The sequence below is a fragment of the Sinocyclocheilus grahami genome, unplaced genomic scaffold, assembly GCF_001515645.1.
Source record: "Sinocyclocheilus grahami isolate Dianchi unplaced genomic scaffold, SAMN03320097.WGS_v1.1 scaffold29.1, whole genome shotgun sequence".
Lineage (NCBI taxonomy): Eukaryota > Metazoa > Chordata > Actinopteri > Cypriniformes > Cyprinidae > Sinocyclocheilus > Sinocyclocheilus grahami.
The window spans coordinates 2095044-2117411 of NW_015505208.1; the positions used below are offsets into that span (position 1 = coordinate 2095044).

At 36.0% G+C, this 22368-nt stretch overlaps 1 protein-coding gene across 1 annotated transcript in view; it reads right to left on the reverse strand.

Annotated features, from left to right (window-relative positions):
- Positions 1-94: 94 nt before the first annotated feature.
- The window catches only part of kif1b (kinesin family member 1B), an 82920-nt gene continuing 60646 nt past the window's right edge, over positions 95-22368 (reverse strand). The window contains exons 24-46 of the mRNA XM_016257018.1: positions 21098-21238; positions 20120-20371; positions 18404-18522; positions 18152-18237; positions 17264-17393; positions 16605-16749; positions 16370-16460; positions 15640-15758; positions 14717-14772; positions 12101-12209; positions 11923-11989; positions 10881-10965; positions 10609-10714; positions 7322-7436; positions 7098-7231; positions 6607-6668; positions 5704-5849; positions 5331-5573; positions 5137-5208; positions 4928-5028; positions 4696-4848; positions 360-552; positions 95-268 (exon numbers count right to left, since the gene is read on the reverse strand). Coding sequence (XP_016112504.1) covers positions 119-268; positions 360-552; positions 4696-4848; positions 4928-5028; positions 5137-5208; positions 5331-5573; positions 5704-5849; positions 6607-6668; positions 7098-7231; positions 7322-7436; positions 10609-10714; positions 10881-10965; positions 11923-11989; positions 12101-12209; positions 14717-14772; positions 15640-15758; positions 16370-16460; positions 16605-16749; positions 17264-17393; positions 18152-18237; positions 18404-18522; positions 20120-20371; positions 21098-21238 — 2875 coding nt within the window. The 3' untranslated portion in view covers positions 95-118. The remainder of the gene's footprint in view (positions 269-359; positions 553-4695; positions 4849-4927; positions 5029-5136; positions 5209-5330; positions 5574-5703; positions 5850-6606; positions 6669-7097; positions 7232-7321; positions 7437-10608; positions 10715-10880; positions 10966-11922; positions 11990-12100; positions 12210-14716; positions 14773-15639; positions 15759-16369; positions 16461-16604; positions 16750-17263; positions 17394-18151; positions 18238-18403; positions 18523-20119; positions 20372-21097; positions 21239-22368) is intronic.

Here is a 22368-nt window from a genome sequence, read left to right on the forward strand (position 1 = left end):
CATTACTTTTAGGGACACTAAATGTTTGAATTTTTTTTTCTGAAGAGGACCAGAAAAGAAGCCCTTTCAAAGAGGTAGTCAGTTTGGTCCAGACTTGACTAGGTTAATTCTAGATGATCTAGCTTTCTGGGAAAAGTTGGGATGTGTACCTTATTGTTCCTGCTAGCAGTGGGTTAAAGGCATACAGCCAGTCGTTCATGTCTTTGTCATTGTTGGCCTGGAGGAGGATCCCTCTGTGCTTCGTGCACACGGCGAATGTATTAGGCGTCTGCAAGCCATCAAACAGCAACAATCAGGCATTCAACTGACATGTATTACAGGAAAAACAGTGGATTTCCACATAGCGGGTGAGGCTTTACCTTGAGCATGGCCTGCTGGTCTTCACTGTATTCCACCTGGGCAGTGGATAAATTCAGCACTCCCCTCTCTACTGGGTCCTTGTCGTTGTTGTAGATGAACACGTATGGCCGACGAACCACCACAAAGTGCTTCACCCAGGAGTTGGAGCGGGGCTCCATGAAACTGAGGAATCCCTTCTTAGATACCACAGACCTGAGTGAACACAAGAGGACACGTCAGTCCAGCATATTACTGTACAATATCTGCTGCCCCATTAAAGGAAACTAGGGCTGCAAAATGATTAATCGCGATTAATTGCATTCAAAATAAAAGTTTGTTTACATACTACATGTGTGTGTACAGTGTATATTTATTATGTATATATAAACACACACACATGTATCTATTAAAAAAAACAAAAAAACATTTGTATGCATTAGGGCTGTCAGTCGATTAAAATGTTTAATCGAATTAATTACACAATGTTTCGATTAATTAATCGCAAATTAAATTTGACTGAAAATACCCACAAAAGAGTAAAGCTATTTTTGTGCTAAATGAAAAAGTATCAAGTAGACATTACAAATTGTAGCTTTAGAAAGAAAATATTTTATATGAATCAACATAAAATTAATTACACAAACATTTAGGCTATAACGTAACGAACATAGGAGATAATTTGAGAAACATCTTAGTACTTTTTGTTCATAAAATGAAAGTCTCTGGTAACTAAAACAGCTTTGTTACCAACAGTCCTCAAAATACCTTCTTTTATGTTCCACAAAATAAAGTTTTGAAACGACATGAGGGTGAGTAAATGACAGAATTTAATTTTTTTGGGTGAACTATCCCTTTAATGTTTTTATTTTAATTTTATTTATTTATTTTTAAGAAATTCTCCTCTAAATAAAAAACTAAATCTGCCAGCAGGTGGCGATAAATGCCTTTATGCTTAGTTCAAACGGCTGATTCATTCATTCAGGAAAGAAGTAAACTGCTTCACACGATTCGTTCAAAACGGGTTTTCATTCTGAAACTAAACACTGCTGTGTTGCTTGGAGACACGCAACAATTCTGCTGTTGCTTTAAAGGTTCTCGGTAAAATTGAGCAAAAACATAATATTGTGTTTAAAATATATCACAATATCAACTTCTTATTTACTGAACTGTTGTATAAAAATCACATTTAACAACAATTCTGCTGTTGCTTTAAAGGTTCTCGGTAAAATTGAGCAAATACATAATATTGTGTTTAAAATATATCACAATATCAACTTCTTATTTACTGAACTGTTGTATAAAAATCACATTTAAACACGTGATATTCGGGACAAACAGCACTCATGTGATATTGCTCTTGCTGATGGTGTGATATCGCGTATGGTATGATATGAGACAGAAACTCATACAGGGGCATTTTTTTGCACCAATATCTTGAATTTTAGGGCTATGCTTAGTTCAAACGGCTGATTCATTCATTCAGGAAAGAAGTAAACTGCTTCACACGATTCGTTCAAAACGGGTTTTCATTCTGAAACTAAACACTGCTGTGTTGCTTGGAGACACGCAACAATTCTGCTGTTGCTTTAAAGGTTCTCGGTAAAATTGAGCAAATACATAATATTGTGTTTAAAATATATCACAATATCAACTTCTTATTTACTGAACTGTTGTATAAAAATCACATTTAAACACGTGATATTCGGGACAAACAGCACTCATGTGATATTGCTCTTGCTGATGGTGTGATATCGCGTATGGTATGATATGAGACAGAAACTCATACAGGGGCATTTTTTTGCACCAATATCTTGAATTTTAGGGCATAACTGCATTTATGGAGTTGTTGCCCTGCATCATATTTGTCAAACATCAACTGTATGAAATGTAAGATGACAAGTCTGGGAGCGAGGATTTTAATCGGGTTATTTTTGCATAACTAATTAAGTTAACGCATTAAACTGACAGCCCTAGTATGTATATATATTTATACTTGAAAACATTTATATTATATATAAATATTTTATATCTAAATCTAACATATTTTCCCTAAATATATACATGTATGTGTGTGTATTTATATATATACACACAGTACACACATATAGTATGTGAACAAACTTTTTTTCGAATGCGATTAATCACGATTAATCGTTTTGTAGCCCTAAAGGAAACTATGACACAAAACATCTTAACTGAATGATTTAAGTGTTCAAATTCATCATGATTCTTGTGAGAATGGAATAAACTAAAATAAATGTGTCAGCTATATCAAAACTCTCACCCAGGTCTCATTTCCTCAATATCAGGCACAAGGTTGAGGAACTCGTGTTTGCCGGCGCGGGCCAGGTAGGACGTTTCCAGAATGGGCACCATGGGGAAGTTCTCATAGTCTGAGCATGAGGGGCTGGTGGCACGAGAGTTAGCTTCAGGGGTCCTGGACAAGACAGGTGTTTTAGGATCCTTAACTTTTAGAAGACTGTATTTTGAGCTTATTGTTTGTGAACCATACATACCGAGAGTCTGACAGAGAGGGGCAGGTGGAGGAGGGTGTGAGAGTAGCACTGCTGAAACTGGTGACGGATGGATCACGGCCCATAGGAGAGATATCCGACAACTGAAAGAGACAGAATTTTTTTTTTTTTAATTAATTAATTCAAGCAGATATGTTACAATTCACACAAAACTAGTTGTTTTTTGAATTATTTATAAGCCTTTTGAATTACGGGGACACTGAAAATGTCCTCATAAATCACCTTCTCGTTGTAATACCTATGTCATACCCATGTTATTATACAAATTTGTGTCATCATAAACCACATAAACATGCGCACGCACACACACACACACACATCACACAGCAGCCCTAAAGAGTATTTGAATACTTAAGACACAAAGTCTGAATGTGACTGTTAGAAACAAAACATGAAACCAAGTGGCATCTGTTAACAACAATAGAACTTTTCTCACAACTAAAATCAGTTTTCTCTTTCTCTCTTTCTCTCTCTCTATATATATATATATATATCTATATATTTATGTAATTACCTTTTTTAATTATTGTTATTATTACAGTAATACGAACTTGTAAAAATAATTTAATGATTTTATTTGATTATTTTATATAACTATTTGTTTGTGCCATTTCTTTCAAATAAATGCCTATATAAATATTTATTTAAATTAAGTAATAACATAATTAGTGTGTGTATTTGTGTAATTTCAGTATCAACGAGACACACAAGAGTTTTAATTAATATTTTAATTAGTTTTATTTATTTATTTTATAGTTTCTATTTTCAATGTTGTTTTTGTCATTTTTATTAGTTATTTTATATTGTTTTTATATTGATTTTATTTCAGATTTTGTTTTTAAATGTATATTTATTTTTTTAGTACACCAAGTTAAACTAAATGAAAATGAGAACCGTTTCTTTGGCAACTAGCTAAAATAAGCTTTTTTTATATTTTCATTTTATTTTATTAAAATAAGAAAAATTTTTATGGTTTTAGTTTTAGTTAACTGTAATAACTATATAATTTATAAACTCACTAGGGGTTAAGCATTTGATTGTGCCAAATTCCTTTAAAATAAATGACACTTAAGTTTGATATTTTGCAATGCCATTTCTTTTAGGGACATTGACTGTTAAAAAAAAAAAAAAAACACTTCAGTGGTCAGTTTGGTCCAGACTAGACTAGGTTAATTCTAGGTAATCATCCAAAAAAATTAAAAAATTGGGGGGAAAATTTGGGCTGTGTACCTTATTGTTCCTGCTAGCAGTGGGTTAAAGGCATACAGCCAGTCGTTCATGTCTTTGTCATTGTTGGCCTGGAGGAGGATCCCTCTGTGCTTGGTGCACACAGCGAATGTATTAGGTGTCTGCAAGCCATCAAACAGCAAAAATCAGGCATTCGGGTGACATAAATTACAGGGAAAACAGTTGATTTCCACATAGCAGGTGAGGCTTTACCTTGAGCATGGCCTGCTGGTCTTCACTGTATTCCACCTGGGCAGTAGATAAATTCAGCACTCCCCTCTCTACTGGGTCCTTGTCATTGTTGTAGATGAACACGTATGGCCGTCGAACCACCACAAAGTGCTTCACCCAGGAGTTGGAACGGGACTCCATGAAACTGAGGAATCCCTTCTTTGATACCACAGACCTGAGTGAACACAAGAGGGCATGTCAGACCAGCATATTCCTGTACAATAACAACATCTCTGCTGCCCCATTCGCGGAAACTGCAACACAAAACAGCTTAATTGAATGATTTCAGTGTTCAAATTCATCTTGATTTTTGTGAGAATTGAATAAACAAAACTAGATGTGCCAGCTATATCAAAACTCTCACCCTGGTCTCATTTCCTCAATATCAGGCACAAGGTTGAGGAACTCGTGTTTGCCGGCGCGGGCCAGGTAGGACGTTTCCAGAATGGGCACCATGGGGAAGTTCTCATAGTCTGAGCATGAGGGGCTGGTGGCACGAGAGTTAGCTTCAGGGGTCCTGGACAAGACAGGTGTTTTAGGATCCTTAACTTTTAGAAGACTGTATTTTGAGCTTATTGTTTGTGAACCATACATACCGAGAGTCTGACAGAGAGGGGCAGGTGGAGGAGGGTGTGAGAGTAGCACTGCTGAAACTGGTGACGGATGGATCACGGCCCATAGGAGAGATATCCGACAACTGAAAGAGACAGAATTTTTTTATTTTTTTAATTAATTAATTAATTCAAGCAGATATGTTACAATTCACACAAAACTAGTTGTTTTTCATTGTTGAAGTTGAGGTTACCTTGCAGTCACTGATGCTGTTATACATCTGGTTGTATTCACTGTTGAAAGTGTGTGTCAGGAGACGGAGGCACTGCAAAGAATTAAAAGACATAAACACACAAAATTTGTGTCACACAAAATAAACCAGACATATCTCATATTTGACTTTAAATGGAACACAGTATTTAACAATTAAAAAAAGGGGTGGCTTACCTTAGTGGCCAGCTCCTTCTCGCGGTCTACCAAGCTCTCGATGTCTGTGGAGTCGTATCCGCTGCTCTCACTGGGCGTGATGGCGCTCTCAAAGGTGGTGGAGGAGATCTGGGAGGAGATGCTGGTGGAGGTGCTGAGGGTGCCGCTGCTCAGACTGGGAGACAGGGAGTCGCTCAGGGATTTAGGAGGAGCAGTCTCACACAGTTTCTCACGGAGCAGCAGCAGGTGACGTGTCTTCTCCACCTGACATGGACAGAAATGGGCATCAGTGTCTGGAGATCACCACTGCCTGTAAGATACTCTTATGCAGATGAACACAAGCAGCAGGAAGTGTGGCAGCGCTCAGTCGTGATCTTTTGTCTTCTGTGCTCACCTCATGCAACTGCTCGAGTTTCTCCAGCTCCCACTGGTGCTCCAGGATCAGACTGTCTCCTCTGGGTCTCCAACCGGCTAGGTTTTCCTCTCCACGCACATACGCCACAGATGTATCCAGAACCTTCCGTCTCCGTCGCTGCATACCTGAAAATGAACAATTAAATGATTCAATATAGCAGGTCCAATATATCAATATGCAAAATCCCTAACATTACACAGAGTAAACTAGAAAAATCATCAATTTTATAAATTAAAAAAATCTGAGCCTTTGAAATGTCTTTTTTTCTTCTCTCCTAATGTCTGTATACGTTTATAAATTATTTATAAAAATATATATGTATACAATACCGTTCAGAAGTTTGTGGTTGATACATTTTTTAAAATGTTTTCAAAAGAAATCTCATGCTCGCCATGGCTGAATTTATTTGATCAAAATAAAGCAAACTTTTTATTATTACAATTTCACATCACTGTTTTTTTTTTTTTTTTTTACAATTTAAAATATAATTCATGATGGCAAAGCTGAATTTTCAGCATTATTACTCCAGTCTTTAGCATCACATGATCCTTCAGAAATCATTCTAATATGCCGATTTACTGCTCAATAAACATTTTTTATTATCATCAATGTTGAAAGCAGCAGTTTAATATTTTTGTGGAAACTGATACATTTTTTTAAACCAAGTCTTTGATAAATGTGAAGTTCAAAAGAACAGCATTTATTTGAAACTAAAATATTTTGTGACATTATAAATATCTTTACTGTCACTTTTTCACAATTGATTTTTACTATCAATTTAATGCATCCTTGCTAAATAAAAACATATTTAATATATATATATATATATTTTTTTTTTTCTTCAAATTGAACAAGCGGATAGTATTTTCAGGAATATCTTACCTGGGCTTCCTGTGTCAGCTATTTTGCATAAGCTTAGCTCATAGATTCCAGTCACTTTATTACTGTAATGGAAACATCAGAGAACAGTGTTAGCAAAGTTTCTTTACTTTACACATTTCTGGAGAGGACTCACATTTCTAGAGAGTTGATGCATAAGATGTCCAATATCACTTTCATTTCAGCTTAAAATTTATATGTATAAGAAAGTGTGTCCTGCAACTAGTGGCCATTTCATTTTCACCATTTTTAATGTCGCCTTCACTAATTGATTTTAAATGGTCCTACAGTATAAGAAATTAATTTAACAGTATAAATATTCCATGTAGTCTTTGACAAGACTTGCTAAAATGCTATTTAAAATAGTTTTTGATGGAGTACAGCATGCCAAAATGCAGGATATGTCCTAAAAGTATTTTATGTATATTAACCTTTAGACACATTTGAGCTTTTTTTGGTGGTAAAAGAGATTAAATAAAATAAAAAAAATTTACCAGTCGGGGGTTTTGGAGTAGCCACTGCCGAACAGGTTCCTCAGGGAGCGTGGAGGAGAGATCTTAGCATCTCTGGAGTAGAAGACCATGCAGATGTCCTTGGTAATGATGGCAGGCTGGATGCAGTGATCAAGCTGCAGGGGAGTGGTTAGCACATATGTCAATACTACATACTGTTTAACCTCTTTCTAAAGAACCAGTCATTTAAAAGAGTCGAGGCTGACCTCAAGATAAGCTGACAGGGTCATGTAAATCTTCTCTCCGTAGGGAGTGACACGGTTCAGCAGGAGAGAGTTGTGCAGGGAGCTGTCCCAGACAGCCTCGAACCGGTAGAACGTCCTGAACAGAAAGAAGTATATGCAATTTTAGGCTTCAGAAACAATATCCATGGAATTATATTTTAGATATTTACTGGTGCTGAATTGATTAATTGGGTCGTACACCACGTGTTTGAGTGTGGATGTGCTTAAAGACAACATGAAATGATATTCACAACTTTACTTCTGTAATTAGACATTTCTGAGAGAAACAGAATATTCAATGAGAAAGCAGGATTTATCCATTGGGAATTGACTAGATCATTTAAAATTTGCACAACCGTTCAAAAAGTTTGGGTTTTTTTTGTTAATCAAACAGATACTTTTATTCAGCAAGGATGCATTAAAATATTCATGTGTGACAGTAAGGCTTTTGTTTCAAATATATATTTTAAATAATTAGTGTTCTTTTGAACTTTCTATTCATCAAAGAATCTATTATGTTTCCTCAAAAATATTAAGCAGCACAACTGTTTTCAACATTAACAATAATATGGAATGTTTCTTGAGCAGCAAATCAGCATATTAGAATGATTTCTGAAGGATCATGTGACACTGAAGACTGAAGAGTAATGATACTGAAAATTCAGCTTTGCATCACAGGAATAAATGGCATTTTAAAATATATTACAACAGAAAACAGTCATTTTAAATTATAATAATATTTCACAATATTACTGCTTTTATTGTATTTCTGATCAAATAAATGCAGAAAAAAAATCTTGCAGACCCCAAAACTTTGAAACAGTAGCATACATGAGAGATTATTAAAATGAACAAATTGTATTTTTACTTCCTTTAACATTTAACACTCTTCATTTAACATTCACCAATGAATTATTCACAGTAATACCAAAAGAAATGAACTAAGAAAGTAAATAGGTTCGATTTTGATTTCATGCTGACTTTAAACTGCACACGGCAGTGAATATCTGTAAGCATCAGGCTATCACAATAAACACTTTAGTTATGCTGCCTACAAACTTTCAGCTAACAAATGGTGCTAATGTACAGGCAATCTCCTCTAACACTGTGAAAAACAGGTGGTGTAATACCAGCTGCATCACGTGGTGTTGGGAGATCTCTGTGCCTAAATAGTTTGTTGATGTGTTCGAGTCACATAGCGATTTGACAGGTGCTACATTATTAGTGATCTGCTGTGAGCTTGAAGCAGTGTGCGTGTGCGTGACTCAGGACTACAGCACAGTGATGACTATAAGCAAAGGCACACGATTTATATGAACAGACATTGAGACAGAGAGAAACAGAGAGATTGGTGCAGGTGACTCATCCTCAAATATCCTTGTATCTTTTTCTCCACTCACTCACCTCCTCCCTCTCTTGTTCTCATTTCACTGTTTAAATGGCAGATAAATGCATAAAGGCTTGTCTGCGTCTGTATCTAGACTCATCGATTCAGCTGCTAACAAGCCAAATTTAGTAATATAGTGAATGCAGAGCATTATTAAATTTAATGTCACACCTACAGTACATTCATTTTCTTTGATTAAAGAAATGTGGTGGCAAAAGCTCATCTACTTAATAGTTGTAAAGTGAGGTCATATATGCAAAAGAAAGGATTTAAAAAAAAAAAGTCCTACTAACTTTTACAAATTAATTTTTTTTTACCAAACGTAAAAACAAAAACACACTATGGTAATTTTACATTATCATTATCAAAGGTCATTTTCTTAGTGACATAGAAAACATGACAGATTTCATATAATATATTAATTTTCTTATAATTTTATTATATATTATTTAATGGGCCATTTTATTTTAAAAAGGGCAAAATCTATATTAATTTCCATGCATATAAAAGAAAATATTATATTAAATAACCATATGACATACTATAGGTTCTCAACAAGGTTGAAAACAAAATTTAAAAAGTAAAAAAAAAAATTTGTGGGGTATAAATCACTTAATATTTAAATTTGTTAAATGTAATAATATCATGCCAATTTTCATATTTCAAAAGTTTAAATTGTTCAGGGCCAATAGAATAAAATCTTGATTTTGCATTTAAATTTAGAAAATGTCATTTTGATTATTAGAAAAAAAATCTCTTTTGCAAATTCACCTTAATTTATACTATCATATAGAATGAGCTCAGAGAGAAGCAGAAAAACAATGACACAGATACATAATTTTGCTACCGTTACACCTACAGATCACAAATGTCTCATAAAGCACTTTAATGGTAAAAATGCTTTATGAGGTGGTTCTGATACCTAGCTATATCGCTATCAATACAAAGGCTGAGCAAAATCACGAGTCCAACCGCAGCAGGAAAAGGATGAGATCAAAAAGAGAGACAAAACAAGCAGAAACCGTCAGGCAACAGAAATAATCACTAATTAAAAGACAAAAAGCAGCATTCCGATTAAACGGGCAAAGGAAATAAATGGAAAACACATTTGGTTAAATGGAAAGGCACATTTTCATAATAAATAGAGCTGTATTGGGCACTGTGCATATTGGTTAAATTGCTGTTTCTTGGTTGGTCCACTAGCTGGCTCTCTTGCTCCCTGCAGGATTTTTCCCTTTCACTGACGCCAACAGTGACTCATATTCAACATGCTCTCCTGAATTCTAAGCAGTTAGGGGAAATGCATTTGCATTAGGTGAGCAGAGTATTTGCAGGCGTTTTATGCTGTTTAGAAACAGTCAACTTTCCACTGACTGCATACACACAAATTGAACTTAATACTTGATTTAATAGGCTGTCAAATGTGGAGAGCAAACACAACATGGTTATTTATCTGAACTTGTGACCAAAGAGTGAAAAATTTAAGGGGGTCTGAATACTTTCCGTACCCACTGTATCTGCTAGATGTTTAAGGTCATCAAATCAGAAACTATTAAAGGTTTCCAGATCAAGATTAAAAAGAAAGGGAGACTGGGCTTTTGCCATAGTTGGCCCAAATTGTGGAATAGCCTACCTTTTATCTATTAAGATTATCCATACTGAATCTCTCTTTAAGATAAAACCTAAAATCCACCCTTTAGAAAAGGTTTAGAATATTGGAGTCATCCTGTGCTTGTTTTTCCTCTGTATGTACCATGTAATCGTATGCAGTTTTATTGTTTTGATTGGTGTTTTATTATATTGATTCTACAATTTTTGTACAACACTATGGTCAACAACTGTTGTTTTATTGTGCTATGTAAACAAACTAAACTAAACATACCTGCTGGAGTTGTGAGAAGATTTCAGGTTTTTAGCTGAGATGATGTTGAGAGACAGGACTGCGTCTGCAGCCGAATCATCCACTTCTGGCTTATTCCTAATTCGACCTACAACAGACACAACAATCGATGTGAGATGGCTGTAGCCTTTATTATACTCTTTATAAAATGGTTATTTCAGGTCCTGGCTTCTGATTGGTCAACAGAACAATCCAGCTTTGCTAACAGCAATTATTTCTTCCATTTAAGATTTTAGGACAAAATTTATACTCACCAACCACCAGCTCTCTGACGTCCTTCCAGTGCAGCTCACAGCCCTTCTCATGGATCAGAGTGACTGTTATTCTACGCTGAATGCCCTGAAAACAAACAACACAGGTTATTAAAAGCAATCTCAATTTGAATCATTTATATGTCCTTGGCTAAGGACAGTGAACATGATCCTTAAGCTAAACTACAGATTCACAGACAGCAACTGGAGAGACAGAACAACACGATGCACAAGACTAAATTGCATTGCAATGCACAGATCTATGGAAATGTAATGCATTGATAATTTAATATTCAATTATAATTCAATATATTATGCACCGTTTTTAAAAAAAAATTCTAGTCTATTGCTTTTGCATGTTTGCAGTACATTATATTTGTATGTACAGCAAATTTTTGAATATATACACTACCAGTCAAATGCTTTTGAACAGTAAGATTTTTAATGTTTTTTTAAAGAATCCTCTTCTGCTCACCAAGCCTGCATTTATTTGAGCCAATATTTTTACTATTTAAAATGCTTTAAATTGACCAACAGTGATACAGACATTTGTAATGTTACAAAAGATTTCTATTTCAGAGAAATAGAAATGATATTCATCAAAGAAACCTGAAAAAATGATACTCCGCTGTTTTCAAAATAATAATAATAATAATAATAATAAATGTTTTTTGAGCAGCAAATCAGAATTGATTTCTGAAGGATCGTGCGACAGGAGTAATGATGCTAAAAGTCAGCTTTGAAATCACAGGAATAAACAACATTTTCAAATATATTCAAATAGAAAACAGTTATTTTAAATAGTAAACATATTTCAAAATTTTACTGTTTTTGCTGTGGATCAAATAAATGCAGGCTTGGTGAGCAGAAGAGAATTCTTTAAAAAACATTAAAAATCTTACTGTTCAAAAACTTTTGACTGATAGTGTATAAATATAATTAGGTAATGATAATAATGTCAAAAAAGAACTAAAACCATTCATTTTAAGAGAAAATATTTATACTCCCATTAGTTAGTTAAAGCATAAATAGAAAGAATAAATACCTGGTGCAAAAGGTACGTGCCATGACAGGGAAGACCTCCTGTGTGATCTACTACTGCTGGGATATAACTGCAATACACAACACACAATTTATATAAATCGCAAACAGACTTTATAGCAACATATTTATACAAAATACTCAGGCGTGCATGTAGATATAAATACTTATATTTCACTTACTCTCCAGTGGGCTCCAGTTCACTGATCTCGAACCAGGCCAGCAGGTCATACTTGCTCACCCACTGACCCAGGTTAGACTTGGTAATGGTGTTCAGTTTGGTGGCTGGCACTGCAAGGAAAGTAGAACATTAATAAGGCTGGAATATTGTGTACCTATGGCTGATGTGTTTAAAATAAGCCTAATTTATTTACTAAAAAGGCCAGGTTCTATAAATATCCATAAAAAATGCCAAATGTGACCGATTCAACAACATGAGCATGAGTCACATAATGTGAGAAAGGAGGGTCATAATGTAGGCTTTGGAAAATCGGCCACTAGAAATTCTACACTACATCGGAAAAATCAATACAGCCTGATTTGCTCCTAAAACTGCAGCTAAAGGGCGGCACTCCATTTCCTGCAGCCATCTGCTGTATTTCTACAGTATGATTAGGTGGGAGACAATGGCCCTGGGGGAAAGCTGCAGGAAACCTTATGCTCAGAGACGGAAGAAAAACACTTGTGTGACTAGAGTCATTTGTGTAAAAAAAAAAAAAAAAGCTAGAAGCTAGAAAGAACATATGGAAAACACCTAACATGATTTAATTAGCAGTACACTTTCAAAGTAACACAAAAGGAAACCCCAAGCAGCTGTCTTTGCAGTCTAGATCAACCAGGGAGGGAAAATAAGGGAGAGTGACACTTAAAAACACAGCAGCTCAAGGAAAAGCCTTTTTAGCTCATCTTCAGGATCAGGAATATCTACATTTAAAAGAACGTCCACTGGGATTCTGTCATCGGGTGGGGATGAAGGGCGACACTAGTGTCACAGTACATTAAAGCACAGCACAGAGCCAATCGCTATCGATCTACTCTACTCTGGGCCTTTGAGGCTCTGTACCAACCGTTGTGTTTGCGCACTCTGAGAACGGGGCTGTTGGGTACAGGGAGGAAAGGGAAGTGGGACAGCTCATCTGCCCCTTCCTCCAGGCTGGCGACGGCTGTGGAGGCCAGTGCGTTGGCGTGCTCCGAGAGCTTGTCCAACACCTGGCCGTGCACGTACCCGCTCATCAGGTACCTGATCAACTCAATCTTACGTGCATGGTCTGGGCGGATGACACCAGGTGAGAGGGGTGAGGATGAGGATTGAAATGAAAGAGACAAAGATGGAGATGTGAGAAATGGAAAAGATGAAGTATGCAGTTGCCCCAAAAACTATTTGGACGCTTAAAAAATTTGTGAATTTTAACAAAAATGTCTTTGCATTCTAACAAAATGTTAAATATCAAAGTGACATTTATTTTGAAGATAAAATATAAAAATATGGACTACCATTCAACGATTTACGGTTAGTAAGTTTTCTTTTTCTGATCAAAAATTGACAGTAAATACTTACAGTACATTGTTACAATATATATATATATATATATATATATATATATATATATATATACACACACACACACACACATTTGAAATAAATGCTGCTTTTGAATTTTCTTTGTCAGAGAATCCTGAGCACCAAAACAGCATATGAGAATGATTTCTGAAGGATGTGACACTGAAGACTGGAGTAACGCCTGCTGAAAATTCAGATTTGCTGTCACAGGAATAAATTACATTTTGAAATGTAATCAAAAGAAAATAGTTAATTAAATCGTAATAATATTTCACAATATTACTGTATTTTTGATCAATGGAGTCTTGGCGAGTCTACTTAACAGACTTAAAAATAAATAAATAAATCATACCAACCCCAAACTTTTAAACAGTAATGTATTATATATAATAAACAAATTAAATATATATATTTACTATTAAAACGAATTATATATAAATATACAGAAACTGTACATATAATGTTCAAAATGTTAGTAAAAATGGACACTTTCTGGCTGTCAAAATGCCATTTAGACTATTTTGTTATCTTGAGCTATAAAATTCCAACCTTTTTAGGAGATTTTTATTATTTCAATTCCTGAGTGGCACATGGAGACTCAAACCACTTTTAACAGCTCTTTGAATGAAATTTTATATGACAGGTGTTAAAAGAGGGGGGGTTTTACACTCTGCATCTACAATCTATAAATCACAAAGAGCTCTACAGCTTTTCCAATTATCTCCAACTGAACTGTAGCACCTCTAGATTCATATCGCGATATTAAAGAATGACAGCTCGGGGTGAAGATCAATACACCGTCAGGATTGATGACACTTCAAGGCTACGGCCTCTGTTTTATTTTTGGTCGCAAAGGGAGATTTGTTCCCTATCAAAAAAAACAACAGTCTGGACAGGAACGGCTGACAGCTGCGTCTTTCAAACCGACTTGCTGCATAAATGAGATCCGGAGCCCTTTTGAGAGGAGATAACCATACCGAACGAAAGAGTTACAGATTACAGCATTGTGAACTGTGAGGTAGTTCCTTGTTTAATGAATCATGTAATGAATTACACTAATAATATGAAGGGAGATAGAGGAGCATACAAGCTCCGGGCGAGTATTATTCAAGGAATCTGCTTTATTATTACTTATGCAAATTTAAGACCCTTCAAGCTGACTTAATGAACATGTGATGTTCTTTATGAAGACAAATTGAGATGTAATTTTGGAGTTATATAGTAGCTGCCATCATACCTGGTTTAGACAAAGGCATAGGTGGGGGGTAGTACTTTCTAGAAGGCTGAGAAGGGCTATAAGAGAAGCAAAATATTAATTAGACAAGTAAAAAATAATTATAATAATATTAATCTGTATGCTGATTTAATCAGTCCACCATGGGCATAACCACATAGTCATGATTAAGGGAACATTTATTTCCTGCTATATTCATGCGATGTTTTTTAAACTAAGATATGCTGTAAAACAACTATACAATATATATGTCTCAGTTACTTATTTTATTAATATATTCACTGTAATAGTTTAATGTAATATTCTTGGTTTAATACAAATCAAGCTCCATCAACATGTTGTCAATAACAAAGGGAAATAATATTGACTTGTGAAATGTGTTGACAGAACTTACATTGGACATTTTACATTTTAAAAGCTTTCCTGTCATTCCTTTATTTTATTTTTTTAATGCCATATCAACATCAAAGGCTATTTTCATGTCAAAACTGAATAATTAAAAAGTACAATGTAGGGTTATTGTTAACTAAAACAAAATCTATCAATCAATTTTGGTAACTGAAATAAAGCTGAATTATATATAAATATCAGATAAAAATTAAATTTGAAAGAATGAGAAATACTGCAACTAACTGAAATAAGTTACTTTAAGTTGAATTACTAAAATCACTAAGACTGAAACAAAAATAAACATTACAGCACTGTAAAAACTATAAAAGATGTTTCAATTTCATATTTGACAATTGTAAAATTTTATATCATCAGTCACTTAAAAATACCATTGACCCTTAATGTCACCTTAAATTCATCCTTAGTCACCCTTAATGTGGTTATGGCCCTGAAATGCACTTAAAATACTGAATGCTTTCATGCTAAATATATGATTATGTTAATCAAATTTGTGATACTGGACGACAGGTTGTTACCTGACCACTTCCTGTCCATGAATGTGCAGTGGGTGCTGTTGGTAATGGCCAAACACTTCAAACACAATTGGCTTGGTCTTTATGTACTCAATAAAAGACTCTGTCACCTCCACTGAGATCTGGATGTGAAAACCAGATAAATAAGTTAACAACACATGCATATTTGCCTAATAATGTATAATAATGAGGAATAATTCTGTATACGCAGCTAGCCTGATGAAATACTTTAATGAGAACAACTCTGGATCGGTTATGCCTAGGGTGAACATACGGGCCATTTTTATGGGACGCACCCTTGCCAGGATTTCTATATTGCCTAAAATATCCAGGTTTTGGCTGTTAGCACTGTGCAAATCGATCGCAGTATGACATTATTTCACGAGAGCAGAGCAGACCACTCCTTATGCTTTTAAATCACTCTCGCGGTACTTTGGTGTCATACAACGATATGGCGCGCAGCTTCAGGTGGAACGAATGAACAAACACGTGCACGTATTTGCATCGCTTTGATCATTCTCACCTTCTCACGCGTCGCGTGCCACGATTGGTCGATTATGTACAATACCTGCATGTTATTGGTCAAACAACTTTAGATGTTTTAGGCGATATACAAATCATGGCCAGGACGTGTCCCGTATAAATGGCACATATGGCCACCCTATAGTTATGCCACCATCATGTTCAATTTCCTCCTCAAAACCTTGTTTCTCTCGCCGCTTTCAACACTTACATTCTGTACGTGGTAAAAGCCCAGCGGGGCACCTTTGCCCGTGTTCTTCAGGGGCTCTGTGCTGAACGCCTCATCGTGACGATGGAGGAAACTGTTGGCAGCATGAGACCGGATTACTAAGAGAAGCGTGACTGTGCGATTGCATGATTTATGTGGAGGTGTGTGTGTGTGCTCTGTCTGAATAAAGACCAATGACACAGGAAAGAAGGGTTGCCATAGAGACAGGCTGACTCACTTGAATTGGCAGAAGATATCTGCGTACTCGGGCGGGACGCTGCTCGCCTGCAGAACAGTGATGCGGAAAGTGAAAATACTGCCCACTTCCAGATGCTCTGCCAAGCCGTCACCCAGTTTTGTGTCCACGTTCCCAAGCTTCAAGTCTTTTAGACACAAAACACATGCACAAATATGAATAATATTAGTTTAAGTAAAAGGATCTATAAATGGTTAATTGTTGATTTTGGTTGATTTTCTTGGGCATTTCTTGTATGTATTCCTAGAAATCTATTTTATATAGAACGTTTTTATATATAGACCAATTTTATATAGAAAGCAGTTACATAATTTTTTATATATTAAGCTATTTATCACCACTATTAGAGTGTGCTTCTGGCAAACTGGACCAGCTTGATAGTTATTTGATATTATCTGACATTTTTAATAAACAGTGTCTATAAATCTGTTTCCATGGACGACTTTTATTGACCTGTTAAAACCTTCTAGAAGAATCAGTTTGGTCCCAAAGCTTTTGGTTCACTGAGGCTTTGTAAATCAAACGCGACATAGCATAACACAACAGCATGGTCTGGATGTGTAAGCATTTCTTTTCACTCGGACTGAACGGCTTTGTTCAGAACTCAGGGGCTGCCAGCTGGACTATGCACCTACACTCACCCATGTCATTTATTCTGTTCATCTCTTCTGAAGGGGTGATGACCTCCGAACTCTGACCTTGACCTTCCACAATACGCAGCTCTTCTAAAGACAGGCCAGAGCGGGTCAGGACCACGGAGGAGAAATCACTCTGGATGGTGAAAGAGTAAAAGAGAGAGGGAGAAAAAAAGAAAGGAAATAAAATACCAAGGCAGCAATCACAAAAATGACCACCAACAATTCACACCTTGTAGAAATTAGTACAAATGTCATACTTGAGGCAACATTGTGTTGGAGACTAACTAGTTACATAACAGAATTACATAATTTATTTGCAAAATAAATGTAACTGTAATCGGTTAGAAAATGCCTGTTTCCTGTTATAGCTATGCAACGACTCAATTTCAAAAACAGTATCATAGCTTTTAAACTATATTATGTTATGGTTTTAAATCTGTATTTAACCTCAGAATGATCTCAAAGTAAAAAGAGGTGCTAAAGTCTGATTTTGTGGTGGCTGTGCTTCGTAATTCAAGTGATGAAGGATTTTGAAAGTCTGACAGTAATCACCGTTGAGTACTACTGTAAGGTTAAACCTGCCTGTTTAAATATTTGAAAACAATTAACGGTTTAGAAAAATGTAGAAAAAAATTTAAATTAAAAAAAGTAATCAAATGTAATCAAAATTACATTACTTTAAAAAAAAAAAAAGTAATTAAAACAGTTACACTACTTATTACATAGGGTAACTTGTAATCTGTAAACTATTACATTTCCAAAGTAACCTTCCCAACACTAGATAATACATATACACAAGATTTTTTTTCTTAAATTTTGCCATGTATACATCTACTCATGTTAAAATAACAGAAAAACTCAGGAGGTCTCAAATGCTGGACTGGCTAGTACCTTTTTAAAATACTCATTGTCGAAGGAAATCTTAGCAGTGCCCGACTGACGCACACCAGATCCATAATCAGGAGCCTCTTCGTCAGCTACAAAAACACAAATACCAAAGATAAAGGACACAAGTTCCAAAGATCAGTTAAAAAACAACTTAAAGGACTGAATGTTTATAAAGCACATCAGATTGATATCAACTGTGCTTAACTAAATCTGAGCGGAGTCTTAATTAATTCATTAATATAGAGCAGTGCTCACCAGCGATGGCTTGGACCCCCACTCGCAGGAATCCTTGCACTTCTCCCTTCTCTGTTACTATAGCGACACGGTGCACCAGAGGCACAGGGTACAGCAGGTTACTCAGGTACACGAAGGCTCTGGAGGAAAAAGAACGACAATTGTAGTTCTGCCCTGAGAACCGTCGCCGCCTGTCTCATGCACACACAACATGTACCAAGAACCATATGTATTAGTATGGAGGGTACAGGAGATGTGTAAACACAGCCGAGCAGTTAAGCACAGTGACTTCCTTTCACTGCAGGGCCATGGGTTCATCTCCATTACCCTGATTAACACCATCAGAGAATAATGGATATGATGTGTCAGACACATTTACTAAGAGCTGACGCAAATAAAACACGGCACTAAATAACAAAAGACAGAAAACGAATCCGTCAACCTTAAAATTGAATGGCAAAAAAAAGAAGGGCAACCAAATAAGAGATTGTATTAGAATATTTTCTATTTTCAGAGGCTAGGGGGCACACATAGTCTGAATTTCAGGAGCTGTTTGCAGTCAGAGCTCCTCCTCCCCCCTATAGGCAGCCTCAAGGCCAAGATGGAGGAGAGCCATCACTGTAGCGCATCAGCGAAGTCACAATGACGCAGATCCATTTACGCCTCTGCATCGATCCAGACTACATTGCCTCTCTCCTCCTCTATCCATCTCGCTTGATCAGCTGGCTGATAAATAACAGCTCTTTAGAACACTCAATGAAGATTAATGTTAAAGGGAAAAAAAATACAGACAAAATTAAATAAACATTAAACAAATAAACACAATTTAATATTTTAATATACAAGAACAATAAATGATTAAAGTAACAAAAATAAAGAAACTGGGGCTGTAAATCAAAGTTAACAACATATTGTTACAATGTTATTTTTAAAAGCTCTTAGATATATTTTTTTGTTTAACTGATCTGAGCATTCCTTGTGTTCAAGTGTCTGTGTCTTATATACATACATTCACAATAGTCCCTAGCAAAGCATTTGTTTCTCAGTCAAAGGAGAAAGACCAATGGAGAAACATCCAGGTGGGATGTTTAACAAAAGTAATTTGCATTCTTGTATGGTGAAATTGAATTCCCATTGAGGCTAAGTGCAATAACACCCACAAGTGAAACACTGTCATTCATAAAAATGTTAATGTGAACACCAGCAGAGAACAAAATGCAGCAGGCCGGTGGCTAAAAATCTGCATATGAAAGATTAAGTCCATAAAGTGCTGTGAACATGGTTTTAATATTGAATTTTTTTATTACATTTGTGTTTCTTTGTATTAGCACTTAGCAGTGCATTCTGATCAGTTTTCTTGTCTCAAAAAGGAACTGGACGCTAACCATAACACATTTGAATCGATTTACAGCCCGATTAAAATAAATACAATGAATGAAAACAAACACAAATGTGTACTAAGGTTTCGAGTGCTAATGTTAAACCAAACCAGACAGATGGAGGTTAAATGTAGGCTGTGGAGAACTGGAGGAGGATTCTGGTATAGCCGTGTGAGCCATTTCGTAGGTCAGATCTGATCTCACATGACTAGAAAATTAATTCATTTTTACAGTCTCTAAAATATCTTTAGATCATTAACACACTGAGCCACACAACTGTCTCCATTTCTCTTCGTCATTCTTTCTCTTTCCAGCCCTCATTTTTCAGGTTTCCCCCCGAGCAGTGGCCACCACCAACCTGCCCACCAGGATGAACCATGGGGAACGGTCATAGAAGGGGTCCTGCCCATCGCTGAAGATGTCAGAGCCTTCCTCGGTCCCAGTGTCTGAGCTGGTGTCGTCCACAAAAGCCTCGTCATCCATGAAATCCTCCATCTCGCTCTGCCGTTCATCGGCCAGCTCAGTGATCTCAGAATCGGTGGTGGAGAAGGTGGGCGAGGGAGTGCGGTCGGCCAGACGTTCGTTCACACAACCGTGAAAAATAGGTGAGCTAAAAAAAAAGGTGCGTGGGTAGGATGCAGGCACAAGCAAGAGTTTACAGGATTATTTAAATGACCCACATTTAAGGCCACGACTACACAATAAAAAAACTATAAACATAGCAGGTACATGAATAATTAATTGCTATTTTTTACTTAATGCAGTAAGTTTTTAAATTTTACAAAAGAAACTGTTCTAATCTTGATTATGGAAATAAAACATGGACAATAATCAGAATTCTACAATGTGTATAATGTGCACAGAAGAACAAAAAACAATCTACATATGAAATGAACGTTTAAAATAATGACAAATGGATGAAAACATTGCACAAAAATAAAAAATAAATAAATAAATAAACAAACACTACACCAGCAAACAGCAAAACACAAGCACATTATGACTGGGAAAACAATGCAAAACCAACAAAGAAAAAATCATGTGAATAAAAAGGGTGATTTAAATATGAAGAGAAAACTAACAGTGTTAATGACTAAACAAAGATGTCATGAATGATTTATGGGCTCCCTCTTTCACTAAGAGAGCAGATCTTTACAAACAAATGAAACAAAAATTCTCACACACTGACACCTTGTTTCAACCACAAAACATGCAAAATGTTTGTGAAGAATTAAGCCTAATTTTACAGTATTTAAAACCACAGGACATAATGATTTCTGTTTAACATGCTTAATCATTTCTCAATTCATGGAACAAGGTTAGGTGATTAGCATACCTCCCAACCAGCTTGAACCAATGGAAGCGGTCATAGAACGGGTCACTGCCGGTCAAAGCACCCTCCACATCCTCACTCGGATTGGACGAGGCCATCTCGCCTGCACGGTCATACATCTCTCGCATCTGGTCCAGCCTCTGCCTGTAAGAACATGAAAAGTCAAGTCACATTTTTGATCTCGCATCACAAAATCAACTAAACCAACAATGTTACAGCTGCTGCATTTAAAGTCCTTTCGACTGGTTATCAGTTTATATACAAACATGAGGTAATTTCAGTATTTAAAGGTGCTAGTCTGTGATGCTATTGTCGTCTACATAGAAAATGTGTTTTTGTACTACTATCCAAGAGGAAATTCAGGGCCAATCATTTTTTCAAGGGTCAATTTAATTTCTGACAATCTTGACAAGGAGGAATTAATCATTTGGAAAATCTTTTCTGACCACTGTAATGGGGTTTTTATTTGACACTTGGCACAGTAATGAGAATTTTTTTAAAGTACCACTTAAAATTAACAATTTCCATAAAAATACACTAGTTGAACTGTTAAAATAGGCCATTTTGAATATCATGTTGAATGTCATGTTGGAATATGGTCATGTGACTGGCCACATGGGAAGCAGACTTCAGAGTTGCTTGAATGACAGAACTCCTTTGTTCCCAGTGAATTCATTTCCATTCGAACACAAGCTTTGTGAGGAGCCATGCAAAATGTTCTGTTATAAATGTTACCCTGATAAATTATAGCTGACAAATAGCACTTTAAACTCATTTTGAAGTTAACTAAATAAAATAAATGAATAAGGATCATATGATGTTGCTAAAAAACAACAACATTATTTTGTGTATTTGGTGTAATGAAATGTGTTTATGCAGTTTAAGGTTAAAAAAACACATTATTTTCCACATAATGTACATTATTGTTTCTCCTCTATGCCCCACCTTTCTGAAATGTGTCGATTTTTACAAAGCTCATCGGTCTGAAAAGCGAGGTGTGCTCTGATTGGCCAACTATTCAGTGCATTGTGATTGGCCGAATACCTCAAGCGTGTGACGGAAATGTTACGCCCCTTACCATACTGTGATGCCGTGTCCCGGCGCGACGAGACAAAATAAACAAGGCATTTGTTGCATCCAGTGGGGACATAATTACTGATTATATTGACTTATACTGTCTTTTTACACGTTGCATAACGCGCTGCGTAAACATAAAACCATGTCTGCATTTGTGATCAGAGAAACGACAAACAACAAGCGCTACTCTACACTGC